The sequence below is a fragment of the Leptonotus elevatus genome, chromosome 3 (genome assembly GCF_054856555.1).
Source record: "Leptonotus elevatus isolate MCC_2025b chromosome 3, RoL_Lele_1.0, whole genome shotgun sequence".
Classification (NCBI taxonomy): Eukaryota; Metazoa; Chordata; class Actinopteri; order Syngnathiformes; family Syngnathidae; genus Leptonotus; species Leptonotus elevatus.
Genome location: NC_141241.1, coordinates 21,566,951 through 21,584,022, shown reverse-complemented (window position 1 = coordinate 21,584,022; position 17,072 = coordinate 21,566,951). Strand labels below are relative to the sequence as shown.

The 17,072-nt window shown below is 40.4% G+C and overlaps 1 protein-coding gene across 4 annotated transcripts in view; it reads right to left on the bottom strand.

Moving 5' to 3' along the window:
• Window positions 1-14,658, bottom strand: part of kcna4 (potassium voltage-gated channel, shaker-related subfamily, member 4) — a 103,603-nt gene extending 88,945 nt beyond the window's left edge. For all 4 annotated transcript variants that reach the window (XM_086070813.1, XM_086070811.1, XM_086070812.1 and 1 more), the window contains exons 1-2: window positions 14,119-14,658; window positions 10,467-13,959 (exon numbers count right to left, since the gene is read on the bottom strand). In XM_086070813.1, the coding sequence (XP_085926939.1) occupies window positions 11,439-13,517 (2,079 nt within the window). In that variant the 5' untranslated portion in view covers window positions 13,518-13,959; window positions 14,119-14,658 and the 3' untranslated portion in view covers window positions 10,467-11,438. The remainder of the gene's footprint in view (window positions 1-10,466; window positions 13,960-14,118) is intronic.
• Window positions 14,659-17,072: the final 2,414 nt, after the last annotated feature.

Genomic DNA, 17,072 nt, shown 5'->3' with positions numbered 1-17,072 from the left:
GTTTATGGCGTTCTCGGTGGCCAGAGACAATTAAAAAGTTACCCTGGAGCAGTTGAGGGGCATGTTGGTATTTTTTGACCAAACAAAACAAAGATAACCTGTGTTATTCGTTTTATATATTTTTCCTCCGTTTGAATTCCTCATCACATAAAAGCAGTTCACCGAGACAGCAATATGTCTTCATGACCACACTAACCACTTCATTATAGGCAAATATAAAGAAATAGTGTAGAATTGTCCGCAGGCAGTGAATGTTGCCTTCATTGTCATTGTAATGTTCTGTTTTAATTAAAGGTGTTGGTGAGCTGGTGAGAAATAGAGGGTGATAATTGGTCGCAGTCTTGCTGTAAATGATCAATGCACAAGCTGAAGTCTCGTTTCACTTTAGGATGATTTAATATGCTATTTTACTGCTATGTAAAACAACTAGCACTAAAATGTACACACACACTTGCAATCCATCACACTGAGAACTGTTTCTAATTAAAATGACACTCAGTATGATGCACTTGCATACCACTGCAAGCTATACGCATAACAATAATGCTGCAAAGTATTGTTTAAATTAATACTGACAGGGTCATTCATACCTGAGAAATATTACTTTATAAAAACACGTTTGATGCAGCTTTTGTATTGGATGCAGGCTCTAACTAATAGAGATGTTGGATGCTTTTTTGTTTTCAGACCAATACCAGTACAAGCAGTCAACTCTTGAGGAGTCTCCGATACCGATAAGAAGTACCAATGCTACTGATTCTTTTGATACACCAACCCCCTACCCCCAAAAACTTAAAAAATAAATAAAACAAAGACAAATATTTTTAAAGAAGACCTCTATAGCTCAATTTAAAATGTTTTCCCTTCAAATTGAATGAAATTAAAAGCAATTTTCCATTCTTCTAATTCTTAGTTCCTAATCCTAAAACAGCCACAAGAGGGCGCCTAATACTGGCCAATACAATGATATTGGGCCAGGTATCGGCCCATCCCTAATGACAAGTTGGCATTTTCAAATCACGCAGTTAGGACTCCCATCACTCAACTCAACTCGCTATCTATCGAGCACTTTAAAACAACCACTCCTGTTTCCTTAAGATGGAACTCAGGGGGCAGCAAATATAATGAAAGCAACAGAGACCCCAGAATTGAACTCTGTGGAACGCCATATGTTTCGTTATACATGTGAATTCATAATGCACATATTCTGTAAGCCACTTTCTTTTTTCTTTTTTTTTGGTCAACATAGTTAAACAATAATAAAAAAATCCGACGACATACCATCACAACAGCCACGAGTCGATTACTGAGCGCACCAAATTCCCTAAAGCACAGGACAAGTATGATCCCCTGCAGCCACGAAGGTCAAGTGGGGTGTATCGTCTTGACACATTTGAGACGGGTGTGTGTTTAGACGTCCACCGAAACACTGAGACTGACTCACCGAACCCCCGGGGGTCGATTGAACCCAGGTTAAGAACCACTGATCTCGGTGTTCCTCTAATTTGCTTTTTACAGATACTTACACATGGATTCATTACTCAGTCGACTCTAACATGGGGGTTAAACAGAGTTAATCCCACGGTGAAAAGAGAAAGCTTTGAACAACACCGATGGCAAATACTTCCACAAATGGAAATGTCCACTGGCAAACCTTTATCAGGCCTGATTCATGTACTAGCAAGACACTTAAATGGGACTTTTCAGCTTTGTGACATTTCATTCTGTTTTTAGATGTTTTCTTTTTGGGTTGCTTCGGTTACCTCCAAGCAAAAGATTGGATCAGTGAGCCATGACAGCTCATCCATAAGTAATTATGCAAAATATTACACAATCTGCTCAGGCATTGGGATGCTTTCAGGACTATGCCTGATGGTTTGATTCGACTTTTCTATGAAATCATAATCATTCATTCTTTTATGGATCTGCAGCAGTGAAAATAAAAACGGAGCTTATAACTATTGGGGTCAGCGGGCCTTTTTCACGACATATATCACTTATGCACACATGGTCCCAATCACAAGCAATCAAAATGCATCTCCAAAGCAATCATTTTCTGAGATTATTATTTGCTCTTGTGGTCGTGTTACATCAGCCTCAGTGGCTATTTAGGGCAAATGAGACAGTGCCGGCACATTCAGCAAATGACAATGTTGTGTGTGTGGTGGGTGATTCAATTTAGTAACAAAATTTGGGTGCCTAAAATCTTTGGTTTCAGGGTTCATTTTGGCCTACAATATAAACAGGGGAAAACTTGATAGCTTTAATTTTACGCAAACAATTGGACTTACGGTCGGATGCTGCCTCTGAGGCACCCAGTATACATTTCATGAGATCTAAAATTATAAACGTCAGTGGTAGAGTGGCCGTCTGGTATCCCTGGGGTTGTGGGTTCAATCCCCTTGGTGAACATGTTCAAGTATCCTTGAGCAAAATACGGAACTCCTAATGCTGTGTCATCAGAAGGTAAATGACTAATCAAAATGTGAAAAGAGGTTTGAGAGCCTCGTAAGGGGGAAAAGAATGCTTTATAAATGAATTACCCTAACAGCAAACTGTTGCAATTTTAAACCCAATATCTAGTTTTTCAACAGTTGGCCATGTTTTAAAAGATGAATCACTTTTTTTTTTGTCATATACTGTTAAATTACATACAATCTTGTTAAAATTACAGTAAAAAAAACATACTTTATTTATGGGGACAAAATGTGTTTTACAAGAAGGTAATTTTCTGTTATTTCACAGTATTTTCTGGCGGAAAATTACAGTTTTTTGATTATTTATTCATTTTCAGTGTAGATGTTTATACGCCATTGATCTGCTCACCATTACAGTTTAAGTTCATCCCAAGTGTTTGATTGAGCACAGGTCAGGTTTGTACTGGGGCATGCTGGAACAGAAAAGGTTTGTCCCCAAACTGTTTTAACAAAGTTTGTGTCAGCTGAAGAATTGAGATTCAAGGGAAATGCGATATTTGGTACATTTCCTGATTAATTAATTGATTAAGGAATGTGTAATTGCTTTATTCACATACTCATTATCTCGCATCAGCAACAAGTGAGGATTCGATATCTCGTTAATGGTACTTCCACTTTGGGTGAATGTGTAATAGCAGTCTTTATATGCTAACAACAGCACTAATACCTGAGGAACACCGTCACCAGTTAAAAAACAAACAAGACCTTTAGATTCCAAAAGTTTCTTCCCTGATAACGGAAGAAATTGGCAATCGAACAACTGTCTCTCCAAACAAGTCTTGGATGGTTTATTTATTTATTATCCACCTCTCCACATGGCCAACCGTCTTAGCTTTCCATGTTATCTGATTAAAAAGCACATTTGTGCAGGTGAAGGATGGCACGGCTGCAACCTGCATGCTAATGTTGCAGGCCCTGCGTGCTGTCAATTCTGAGCACAGCTCGGCCCTCCTTCAACCATCAACAATTTTGTGTACAGTACCTCTAAAAAAGCTTGGTGCAAATTAGAGTAAATTGAAATGCACTATAAAATACACTTGGGTCAAAAGTAACCCAACTATAGGTAAAAAATGGATTGATCCTCTACTTGAATCAATTTGACCCAACTTTGAGTCAAGAAATTGGTCTTTTAGTGTAAAACAGCTCATAAATATTGGTCAGATCCTTTACTCGGGTCAAAAAAATTGGGCCATTTTATATAAAACAATCCAAAATGTTGGGTCAAATTGACCCATAAAGTTGATCGGTCCTTTTTTGATCCATAGTTGGGTTACTTTTGACCCAACTGTTTTTAGAGTGCACTCTAAAAACACTTGGGTTTAAAATGGACCGATCCTTTACTTGAGTTTATTTGACCCAACTTTGCGTCAAGAAATTGATCTTTTAGCGTAAAGCAACTCATAAATATTGTTCAGATCCATTACTTGGGTCAAAAAATTGGGTCATTTTGTATAAAACTACCCAGAATGTTAAGTCAAATTTACCTACATTTGACCCAACTTTGAGTCCAAAAATGGGTATTTTAGTGTAAAACAACGCATAAATATTGGTCAGATTCTTTACTTGGGTCAAAAAAATGGGTCATTTTGAATAACACAACTTAGAAAGTTGGGTCAAATTCACCCCTGAAGTGGATCGGTCCATTTTTTATCTATAATTGGGTTACTTTTGACCCAACTGTTTTTAGAGTGTAAGTGAAATGTATGATCAAGGCTGGACTGACCATCTGTCATAGAGGGAAGATGCCCGTTGGGCCTGCGTCTTTTGGAGCAGATGTGGTGCTATTTAATTATTATTTTCCACCATTTTACTTCAAAATACGGGCCTACAATTGAGAGGGAGCAACCCAACTCATTTACAATATAGACAACAAGCTGGATTGATCAACATCAGTGGCAAAGCTACATGGCAGCCAGGGGTGGTCAGGAATCATATCTGAACACATTTTTTTAATAAGAATCTGTCTTTAGAATATAGTGTTTGATTTTTTTCAATCCATGTCAATTATATCAATTATTTTCAAAACCATAGCAAGCATGGACGAGAAGTCATTGATTATTATTATTACATCCGTAGTCATACTTGCTCTTTAACCAAGTAAAAAATAATTTCTTCCAAATATTTGATTATTCGATATAATTTTTGGTAAGATACTCAAATACTAAAATACTCCATAGCCACAGCCCTACAACTCCCCAGTTACATCGTAATATTTTCATTGTTTAATGAAACCCTTGCTCCGGGTCCCCGGGATTAACCGGCAAAAAATTGCTCCTCAAAATTACAAATTAAAAAACGGTTTTGCGCGCCTGTCATAATGGGATAACTGCCACTTTAAGGAACTCTCTTAATGTTTTATGACATTTCGGACAGCTTTTTTTTATTTCCTTCAATGGATGTTGATACTGGACTGTTGCAGGATAAGTATTTGCACTTGTGTTTTGCAATGTTCATCATGTGTGTAATTTCATGCCGTCAAGCCACACATAGTAAAATTCCAAATATATTTGTTCAACAGTACACTGTCGGTTTGCTAAATGAATTACGTGGTCCTCATAGCTTTTAAATTTAAAAGCAAACATGAACTCTTAGAGGGAGTGAAATGGCCAAGTCTCAAAGGCACCTTATGGTGATATTGACTCATAAGTGTTAATGTGCTTGGATGTGCTGTGGTGACAGACTCGAGCCCTCAGTGTCCCTGAGCAGGTATTTGGATAGATGTGTTGGCTGCAGGTACGACTTTTTTTCCTCAACAGCTAAATAGGACATTTGTCAGCGGGGTCAGTGAGGACTTTTAGCACTGGTTGTCAGCCCAGTTTAGCATCTGTTTTGCAGAACAAGCCATTACAGTTTCAGAAAGTTATCACAACAGCTGAAATTGATATTTATAAATAAATACATTTCTCCAGTGCACAATGAAACATCATGCATCCTTTCATTTTCTATACCACTTGGTGAGCTGGAGCCTAACACTCGCAGAAATATTTCAAGACTAACTTAAAAGTCATGTAATTTTTTTTTACATAACAAATTCCTATTTACTTTTTTTTTTTTTTTTTTTAGATTATTTTAACACAAACCTATACCAAACACAACTTACATGATACATATGTATTAGTCACAAAAAAAGCCTATTTATTTGAAATGCATAATCTTCAGGTTTGTGTATTTACAGTATTACCGGTAATAAAACATTTTTTTCTTTTTTTTTCTCGTTTTTGGGATGTCTGCTTTCAGTTTCATCTCAAAAACATAAACATTTCAAAATTGGGGAGGGGGGGGGTGAACATAAATCCTTTTCACATAGCAGTATATTTATTGGTAACATGATTATTATGTAATTCAAACAATATATTTTATGTATTTAAAATAAATGTTCCTATTATTAATAATTTAGAGTAATTATATTTTGTTAATGCTAAATACCTAAACCTGAGGATTATGCATTTTAAATAAATAGGCTTTGTTAGACTAATGAATATGTATCATATAAAGTTTATTCCGTAGATTTGTGTTAAAATTATCTTTAAAAAAAAAAAGAAGAAGTAAATGACAATTTGTTATATAAAAAAATACATTAATCTTAAATTAGGCTTGAAATAATTCTGTGAGTGCAAGTGACTTTGGGCACTAAGTAGCTCACACCCTGGACTGGTCGCCAGCCAATAATTGGAACGTCAAGTGACCAATCCCAGAAAACGGGATTGATTCGGGGTGGAGGGCGTTCTCTTAAGTGCTCACTCCTCCGCAAGTGGAGGTCTGCGTGCAGCTCCTAAAAAATGTACTTTGCACACTTCCATTTCCTGCATGGACTTCCAGCTAGTCTATTTCTGCTTCCGCAATATCAAAGACTGTGCGCGCACGTCTATTGCACTGAAACGAAATAAGAGACACTTTCTTTGGCCTAGAAGTACAGTAACTCGGCTGTGTTAACTCCCACAATGGCGTGAATGCACCTTTCCAGCTGCACTCATCTATGAAAAAGACAAGAGAAAGAAAACACAACTCACACGCACAGTTAAACTTGCTCTGGTCACGAGAATTGGGCCCGAAATGGTTATAAGAACAATAAACCTCCAGGGATTCTCACTCCAAAATAACGGATTCATTACAATTGATATATGTGATCTTACCACTTTATGTTATTTCTTTTATAGCAACTTATCAATGACTATTGATTTTAATTAAATACCTTACCAAATTGTGTTTTCATTCATCAACTCACATGAAGTTTTGCTCTCCTTTTTAAACAATTATATTTGGGGAAATTGGGTGCCTAATTTTGTAAAATGTTAAAAGACCCAGTGTGTAGTCCTTAGTGCCATCTACTGGTCAAAGAATAGCATTATAAGCACACAGGCAGGAGCACGCACACTACGGTGGCTGAGAGAGACCACATTTCGCAAGCCTACCACCAATTCTTATTTTGCTTGAGCAAAAAAGCATCTCGGTGAGTGACGGCAACTTGGCAGCTATTGTGAAGCCCGGCAAGCGACGCCGAAAGACCGGGTAGGGCGGAATTAGCAGCTAACAAAAGCAGCTAGCGGAAGTTAGTCGTATGTATATATATCTATACATATATGTATATGTAAATAAATATATATATATATGTATATATATATGTATATATGTTTATGCGATACAACATGTTTTTTTGCATATTATTGACTGTTGTTATTCAAAATGAATGAATTATTAGTTTGCCACTAGATAGTGCTAGGGATCCCTGAATGTCCCTTTAAAAAAAATAAAGAAAAAGGAAACAGAAAAATCTGTCTTTCTTCAAAGGGCTATTTTGTGGTCAGTTTCAGATTGATTGACAGAGCGCTAGACTTCCTCATTAGTAGTTGGTAAGGGACGTAGATATTACATTTGTTATATTAGTCACAATTCATTTTATCTAACATTTTATTTGCAAAGTAAAAGTACATTTCTACATAATGTAATTAATTCATCTGTAAGCTTCTTAAACCATTTTAGGGAAAAATGACTTACTTGAGTAATAGTGATGATCAACTCACTTTTTAACATTGCCTTGTATGGCAATAAATGTGACATATAAACTTGCTGGCCACCTTGGATGTCCTTTGACGAGCATGGGAAAACTTCTGAGAAATAAGCCTAAATAACTCCGTTTGTCACATGGCCGGACCATATGGTCTAAATCTGCACTACAAACACTGTCCGTGCATGTGACACTATCAAAACCATTCAGCTTTGTTGTGTGGCTGGAGACGATACAGGCTGTTTTCACACTCGGCTCAGCAGCGCAGCACTAAGAATATGCCTGACCCACACACTTTGCTTAAAAAATATTTGGGATTGTGCCTCGATCTTGCCATAAGCCACATTATGTAAGTGTAAAGTGTGAGGCCCTAAGTGAGGATGGCCACGTGCCAGGTCCCTGCATTTGGGTCTGAGTGAAAATATCGTGTATGAATCGTTCCTGTGAGAATATAAACACACAGCAAAAAGTAATTACATGCTGCGGCAGTGATTATGTGTTGATGAGAGCTGGCTGAGTGAGTGACAAGGTGCAGTGTTTGGGTGCTTGCGTTGCACTCATAATCTTTTATGGCTAAAAATGCCGGTGTGCTGCAAGGAGCTGTCAATGAACATATTCGGTTTGACTTCAAATTTCTAAATTATACTCTATTTTTTTTATGGGACGTTAAAAAAATATTATTGGCTCTTCATTTATAAGTGCCCCTTACTTTAAATATATAAACAAAAACAATGGCTTACATGTTGCACTAAAAAAAAAAAAAAATCTGAAAAAGTGCAAACAAAAACAAACATTAACAAGTTTAACAACACGTGGACAAATACTGATACCGGTTATCTGTATCTGGCCTTATTTTTAAGATATCGGTACTCGTGACGGCCCTCTCGTGGCCATTTTACAATCAAGAACTAGAAATTTGAAATAAGAAGAAGAAAAAAATTGCCATTAATTTCATGCAATTTTAAAGGAAAATGCTATACTGGGTAATATAGGTCTAGTGGTATTTGTACTTGGTATCGATATCAGTGACTACGCAAGAGTTGAGTACTTGTACTGGTATCTGGCTTTAATAAAAAATTTACTTGACACAGATTGCCTCATCCTTGTCCAATGCATTCAAGCAAAATACAAAACTTTTGTTCTTACTGTCAAATTGAATTAGTCACTCTAAGGCAGTGGTGCCCAAACTATGGCATGGGAGCCATTTGCGGACCTCCATTTTTAAGCAGCCCGCAGCATAGACTAAGAATGGCATCTACTATTGGAACTAATGTTTTACATACTGTAGAGCTTTTCTAAATCTGCAAATAAACTGTTTACAGTTAGTAAACAACAACAAGTGAAAACATTTGTCTTCATAACAGTGTGGTGAATAAAGATAATTAATTTTTACAAGCAAAAATCTGTGCTGTGTGACTGTGTCAAGGTCCAAATTGTGAAGCTATCACATGAATGATTCCCAAGCAACTGCTTGAAAAACGGTGATCTTACGACAGACTGGTCCTGTTTTGGTTCTGAATCTAGAATTTCAACGTGGCCCTTGTATCCTTCGACTTTTCTGTATGTGACACTCGGGGGGTTAGGGCATATCTGCTTTAGAGTGTAGTTTGTCACCCATAGTCATTTAAAGTAAGCTCAAGATGGAAAGGCAGTTGAGTAATACAATCTACAAACCAAATTGTAGATGGGATGTCAACTAATGAATATTAACTCATTATTGCTCAATGGTGCTTTGGATTGGTCACAGTGAAAAGTCGCTCAAACGCGCAGTTTAAGAAACACCTTAAGGCGATCAACTAAAGCTTCACGGTTTTAATGAGGTGTAAACCTTGCCTGGTGTAACTTTACACAGTGCTCATCCTCACATTTAATTGGTCAGGTTACTGCATTCTCTCTCTCTCTCTCTCTCTCTCTCTCTCTCTCTCTCTCTCTCTCTCTCTCTCTCTCTCTCTCTCTCTCTCTCTCTCTCTCTCTTTCATTTTTAAGGCTATATTGAAATGCTGTATACTATATTACACAACTTTTTAATTTATTTTTAAAGATCTACTTTTCATCTTTTCTTGCAATATTATTTTTTTCATAAATATCATTCATCTTCCTTTATTGGCTGGGAGAAATCCCGACCTGTGTCCATTCCAAATTCAGTTTATGTTTGTTTGTTTGTTTGTTTGTTTGTTTGTTTTCCTATCATCTTGTATTGAGGCCAATCTAAATCATAATTGCGATGTTCTTCATCACTATCGTGAATAGGCTACCAGCCAATTGGATGGATTCCTATCTTGCTCATAAAGTGAGTCAATAATCTTGAGATAAATACGCTTTTAGTTTCCATATATGGGTTATGAAGATGTTTCTTCACTTAGAAAAAAACATGAGCATGAACTAAAATGTTGCATTTATACTTTTGTATTGTATGTTACAATTCTGAGCACCGCAGTGAGCCTCAGGCAAGTTCAACCCAATCATCCTTATATACCAATATCATTCAGAGTGAATTTCCATTTGTGTCATAAAAAAACCCCGTTTGGGATGAAATGTGTTGGATATGTGCTTATTTGTCACATTTTATCTTGTAAACATCAAGGTTAACAACCATCTACTGCATCTGAAATGAAACATCAGCAACTAGTCCGACATATTTATGTCGTTCAGACAGCCGACAGAAGATTTTGCTGTTTCAACTCATTTTTAAATCATCTGATTCAACAGTCAAGGAGATACAACAGTTATTTTACAACCAGTTTTTTTGTAATGAAACTTGTTTTAAATATTATTTGATAGTGGTAAAATACATGCGCAATGTATCATTGTACAATGCATGTTAAGCAAATGCATAATTGTGCTTCATTCATGGGAGCAGGGTCATTCAAGCATTCAAATGGATGCATAATGCAACTGATGCTATTGTAACTCAAGGTCAATATTTGGCTGGTCATCATCATTATTAATCTAGAGATATGGGGAAACCCAATGAGGCTACTTACCTTGGAAGGCGTCCACATCCAGATGAGAAAGCAATAGTCCTCTTGAATTAAAAAAAAAAGAAAAAAAAAGTGCACCTAGTCCAACTAACAAGGGGAAGTTGCTCGCAACCTCCTCACAAGGAGTTTCCTCAATGGAGTCTTTTTTGCTTCAGTGTTCCATTTGAGTCCGTGTAAAGGGATATTATCATTTGGAGGTGACTTACAGTAAATGTATTTGGGGACACTGACGTCTTGTGTTCATTAAAAACATGGAGGGACAAGTCCTTCCTCCAGCTGTGTTTAAATGCGGTGATTCCTGTGCTTAGTTAGCTCTCATAGTTGGCACACATGTACAGTACAACACGATTATTTCTAGCCCTGGTTTATGTGATGACTGCTAAATGCACTGCCCTTTCAGTGAGCTTCACTTCATATATGTACTGGAGCTCTAAGAGTGTTAATCCACTTTCACGTTGAACTTTTATGACGTTCCAATTGGGGTATTATGGTTTTCTTATAGGAAAGGGTTAAGAATATTTTCAACTCTTTTTAATGTTGTGAATGATCAAATAACGTCTGCCTGCACAATTTTTGTCCATAAGAACATGTCAATCTACCACAAATTCCTCGAGTGCAAACAAAAGGTGACTTTACTGCATTAGAGCAAATTGACCATCAATACTCTTCCTGCTGAAACTTATAAAGTGCGAGTGCAGAACTATCTTTTCTATAATGTCATTATATGTCTAATTTGGAAGCCAGCATAAGTTGGGTGCGTCAATTTGTCATAAATTGGCCCTAATGTTGTGGGAAAGATGTGCAAGGAACTATCGTAAGACCTGGTAACCATGGCGACCTCTAAGCGCTTGTAGAGGGGAGGTGGGCAGGGGGCGGGGGGCTCTGCGTAGCCCGTGCGTAAAACTTGTTTGGTGACAAACAATATATATTTATATTTTCTTTGGGAAAACAAAAATAAAGCAAAAATATTTGTAATCACACGTCAGTCTGAATGGATTTGGAGTTAGTACTGTTCCTTCTGCTTATGTCTGTGCCGTTGCCTTTACTGGGACTTTTGTCCAGTCCGCACAGAGACTCCGTCACCCCTTCTTCCATTTCCATGTACTCCGCTTTGTCCCCCAGCGAGGAGCCGGATGGCGAGCCTTTAAATTTGCGTAAAAAGTCCGGGAAGTAGGGGCATCCCGGCGGCATGCTCTCAACCACCGGTTGCGCCTGGTCTTCGTTGTTGTCGGTCTCACGGTGGTAAAAATAGTTGAAGTTAGACACTATGACCGGCACCGGCAGCGCGATGGTTAACACGCCCGCGATAGCGCACAGGGAGCCCACTATCTTGCCACCCACGGTGATGGGCTTCATGTCCCCGTAGCCCACCGTGGTCATAGTCACCACGGCCCACCAGAAGGCGTCCGGGATGCTGGTGAACTGCGAGGTGGGCTCGTCCGCCTCCGCGAAGTAAACTGCGCTGGAGAAGAGGATGACGCCGATGACCAGGAAGAAGATGAGCAGGGCCAGCTCCCTCATGCTGGCGCGCAGAGTGTGGCCCAGGATCTGCAGACCCTTGGAGTGTCTGGACAATTTGAAGATGCGGAAGACCCTGACCAGGCGGATTATTCTCAAAATGGCGAAGCTCATCGCCTGCTGTCCGTTGCCTTGGTGCTGCGCCAGATCCGTGCCGAGGGTTATGAAGTAAGGCAAAATGGAAACAATGTCAATGGAGTTCATGATGTTTTTAAAGAACGCCGTTTTGCTGGGACACGCAAAGAAGCGGACTGTAATCTCAAAGGAGAACCAAATAATGCACACTGTCTCCACGATGAAAAAGGGGTCGTTGAAGGGGGTAAATCCGTGGTCCGGCTGCGTGGAGTTGTGTCTGGCCTGCAAGTACTCTTTGTCATCCCTGAACTCGGGCAGCGTCTCCAGGCAGAAAATGACGATGGAGATGACAATAACCAGCACGGACACCACCGCGATGCCCCTGGCCGGACTGGAGCTCTCCGGGTATTCGAATAGCAACCAAATTTGGCGCTTGAACTCGTCCTCGGGGAGAGGCTTCTCCTCCTCTTTGACAAAACCCTCATCCTCTCGAAACTTCAGTATCGCCTCCTCTCCAAGTTCATAAAACTTTACCTCCTCGGAGAAGATGTCAAACGGGACGTTAGCGGGTCTTTTCAAGCGCCCCCCAGACTGGTAATAGTACAGAATAGCGTCAAAACTGGGTCTGTTCCGATCGAAGAAGTACTCGTTCCTCAGCGGGTCAAAGTACCGAATGCGCTTGTCGGGGTCCCCCAGGAGAGTGTCCGGAAACTGAGCAAGAGTCTTGAGCTGAGTTTCAAACTTGAGGCCCGACACGTTGATGACAACTCTCTCGCAGCAGCCCAACTCGCCGTAAACATTCGCATATCCGGACTGAGGACGTCTGTCAGTAATCGAGACCGTTTCGTCATCATCAGCATCATCAGCATCATCATCCATGTCGCACAGAAAACTGGACCTCTTGGTCCCCTGCTCCTCCTCCTCATCCTCCTCCTCTTCCTCGGCGCCCTCTTCCTCTTCGATCATGATGTCCTCCTCGGATCCGAGCAACGCCAGTTCGGAGTGGCGCAGGTCCCCGCCGAGAGTAGTCCGGCTGCGTCTCCACCGTCCGACGCCGTGTTGCTTTTTGCGCTCTCTGAGGAGTCTCTGCTTCTCGGGATCCTGAGAGGAGGTGGTGGAGGAGGAGGAGGGGGAGGAGGAGGAGGAGGGGCGCGAGGCGGTACCGCCGCTGCTAATGTTGGCGCTGGAGGAGGCGGCGCGAGACGGATGCTGGCGGTTGTTAAGGAGATGCGCGCCCGATGAGGCGGTTGTGGTCGTGGATGAAGAGGTGGACCCCCCTGAGCCGACGCCTCCCACGTCCGCTCCGGATCCGCTCTCGGCTGCTGCCACCACTGCCGCCGCTCTGGACTGGGCCGCCTGGCGCTCCCTCTCTCGCTCCCTCTCCCGGGCGCGGGCTTGGGCATACCCGTACGGCAGGTGGCTGTTGCACCCGCCGTCTGCGCCCACCATTGCAAACTCCATTTTAAGTCAGAAGGTTATAGGTCCGAAGCCGGAAGGAGGCCAGTGGTTAGAAGTTAAAGCTGGACCAATCAGATGTAGATCAAAACAAAAGCCCACACAGTCAGATCCATACTGCGTGTGCGCTTAATGATAACTATTTAGACACAGGCCCCCAGTATTTTATGACATAATTTCCCCAGCAAAGGTGAGGGCCGCGGGGGCCCGGCCTGTTACGCACACACTTAAAGCAGCAGCCTTGATGTGGTCAGCATTGTGAGTCACACACACAGTATCTTTGGTGGTCTCCATCAGGTGGTTAATTCCACCACATGCGTCTTTTGATCCTCCTTGCCTTGGTCACTACCGGTTGCCATTTTATGAGAGACAAAAAAAAAAACATAAACAAAAAAAGGGATCCTTGCTGTTATAGTCTGGCTCTGGTGACTACATCCTCTGTCTGGAGCTGCAAGAAAATAACGAATCGTTAGTACAGTTCAGATATTATTGTGCAGGGAAGAAACTTCATTGTTGTATTATTTTCGCGGTTGAGGTATTCATAAATCAATGCGACGCGCCTTTTACCCCTTGCTGCTTATTTATAGCTCCGAACATTTATACTCACATGTTAAAATGAAGCAAACGCCTCCCAGACGTATCAGCCGGCGGGCGATTGGGTGCGCTATAGGTGAGGATGCACTACCCAAATCTCCGTGTCTGTTTTGGATATAATCTGACTAATCCCTTGTCGTAGCCGAGCAGCGACCACCTCATCCACGACATCCATGCAGCTCTGACGCACTCCGAGAAGGGCACTTTTTGGCTGCGTGTCGACGTCTCAATTCAACAGGATCTGTTGCGACTTCAGCCCACTGTGTCGGCTCCATCGCCACAACCCCTCTTCAATGCAGGCGCAGGCAAAGGTTTAAAAAGGTGTGCGAGCGGCGATGTGACATCGATGACAGCCGCGCGCGGCTGAGGCGAATGCATGCGAGGATGGGCAAAAGTTTACCTTCACCCCATTGAATGGAAACGGCCCCTTGCATGGCGGAGTGTGAGCATCACACATCTGTCTGTCTGCAGCTGTATCCCTACCTATCCTCCTGTATTCCCCCCCGTGTGCGCGCGAACGCGAGTGCGTGTGTGTGTCTGGAGAGCCTCTCGGTGCGAGACAGGGGCGCTCTTACTGCAGAGCGTGCAGGCGGTGCTCGGTCCTCCCCCAGTGGATGCACTAGGTTACTGCCACCGTGCTGCAGTCTCACACCTCTGCGCCCTCTGTTCTTCCTTTACTCGAAAGTCATCAATTAGTCGTGTGCAACACTTCATTAAGGATGAAAAGTGGCAGGGAGGAGGAATGTGAGGTCAGCCATATATGTCACTTTATGATGTTTGATCCCAAGAGTGTATGTGGAGCAGCTGAACAACTGAGCGCTCAATTTCCCTCAGGATCTATCTATCTACTGCGCGATCTCTCGATCCATCTATTAATAGTAATGAAGTTGTTCCATGTTGTTTAGCAACACGTGAATTTTCCTTATAGTTGTTTACGTTTGTTAACACTGTATTTTCTTTTCTTTCTTTTTTATCTTTATTTGTTTGTCTTTTATACCCCTTGTAATGTCCCAAGTGTGTTTTGTGAATTTGGAAGTTGTATACCATTTTTATATTTGGATTTGCTGCATGTACTTTATTTCAATACATTTAATTGGAAAAAAGTGAGACGAGATGGACATAAACGGGTGGATTTTGTTGCTTAACTCATATTGTACAAAAGCAATATTAGTGAGAATGCCGTGTTTAGCGCAGTGGAGGCACATACCACAAAGTAGAGAAAATGTGGGAGTTGACTTCCCCTTGAACTTTGACTTCCCCACCATGATCGCATCGCAATAATAGAAACCCTCAATACAAAACGTCATATCATAGTATGCACCTGCCCTATACATGTACATCGTCGGAAGCAGTTCAGAAATAATATTTATATATATATATATATATATATATATATATATATTAGGGGTGTTAGAAAAATCGATTCAGCAATATATCGCAAAATTACAACACGCAATTCTCGAATCGATTCAATATGCGGCCGAATCGATTTTTAAACATCAATTTTTTAATGGAAATATTCAACAAAACGTTTTACTTAGGGTTAGGATTCACACTTTAAGCATGGAAGAATGTTATATTAATGGAACATTAAGCCTTAATATTTTATTTCAGTGCTGTTCAAACATGAAACAGACTGCAACCTGTTTGTTTAATGCAGTTGCTCAGTTATAAGTCAGAATTTTCAGATAAATACATTTTCATACAAATCTTACAGTGTACATGTGCAAGTTTGTCTAATTTGTATTTTCTAAATGTGAGTAAAAAAAAATCGCAATAATCAATTTATAGATTTGTATCGGATTAATTGGTATTGAATCGAATCGTGACCTATGAATCGTGATACGAATCAAATCGCCAGGTACTCTGCAATTCACACCCCTAATATATATATATATATATATATATAAACAACTCACTAAACAGAAGTTTGCACAGGCATCTCATCCACACCGCTGGCACAAAAAGTCTTCTCAGATGCACTGTTGACAGTAAATTCCTTACTTTATTGCACTTCAAGGTTTAATGCAGTTGTGCAGGTAATCTGTGGGTGCGCGCAGAACTCTGGTACTTAATCAGTATGTTGCCCACGATGCCTATTCCCTCTGAATTGTACAATTAATCTGACTGAAACACTAATTAGAACGAGAACAGCTTGTCAATGCTGACTGTAAAGTCACCAGAAAATGTCCATATTCCCCTAAGGAGCCATTCTCAAGGGGAACATCGAGTTGTAATCTTCTTAGAGTGATCATTTGGTTTCCAGCGCACTCTCAAATGGTACCATAGTATATTCATCATGATATCAATTGAAATGCATTCAAACAAATACTGTAACTGAGCACAAGGGGGCGATGTAACGCCGCTAGTGATAGACGTGGACAGAGTGGAAACCGCACAGTTGCCGAGGATGTCTGAGTGCACTCCAGCAGCACAACAGGTGCAAGTTGCTGACAATGTATGTCTGCATGATGCATAGAGGACAACACAACTCAAATTATATAGCTACGTTTGATTAGCAGGGACACCTTATTTGGAAGCCTTTTGCCTCATAATTGTAGTTTCCTATAAGTGCCAACAATATTGCAGCCCGTGTGAAGATTAACACTCACAAATTATGAACCCTTAAATCATTAGGAATGACTCGATCTTTTTTATTTTTATTATCTCTTAATGATTCCTTGTGGATATAGTCTTCTATTATTTGAATTGTTGCTGAACCATTCACCGTTTGCAAGTATTAATTCTGACTTTATAGTTCAATGTCAAAATAATTAGCCAATAGTTATAATTTATATCAGACCCGAAATCAAGATCAAATGTTGTAGGCCTATTAGTATGTGGTTTTTTCCCCCTCATCATTACTTGGACTACAAAATGTCAAAAGCTTTTCAGTTGCATATGAGGTGCATTCCTTACTGCCAACTGACTGTTTAAACAGCATGCAGCAAAAATTACAGTTTAACA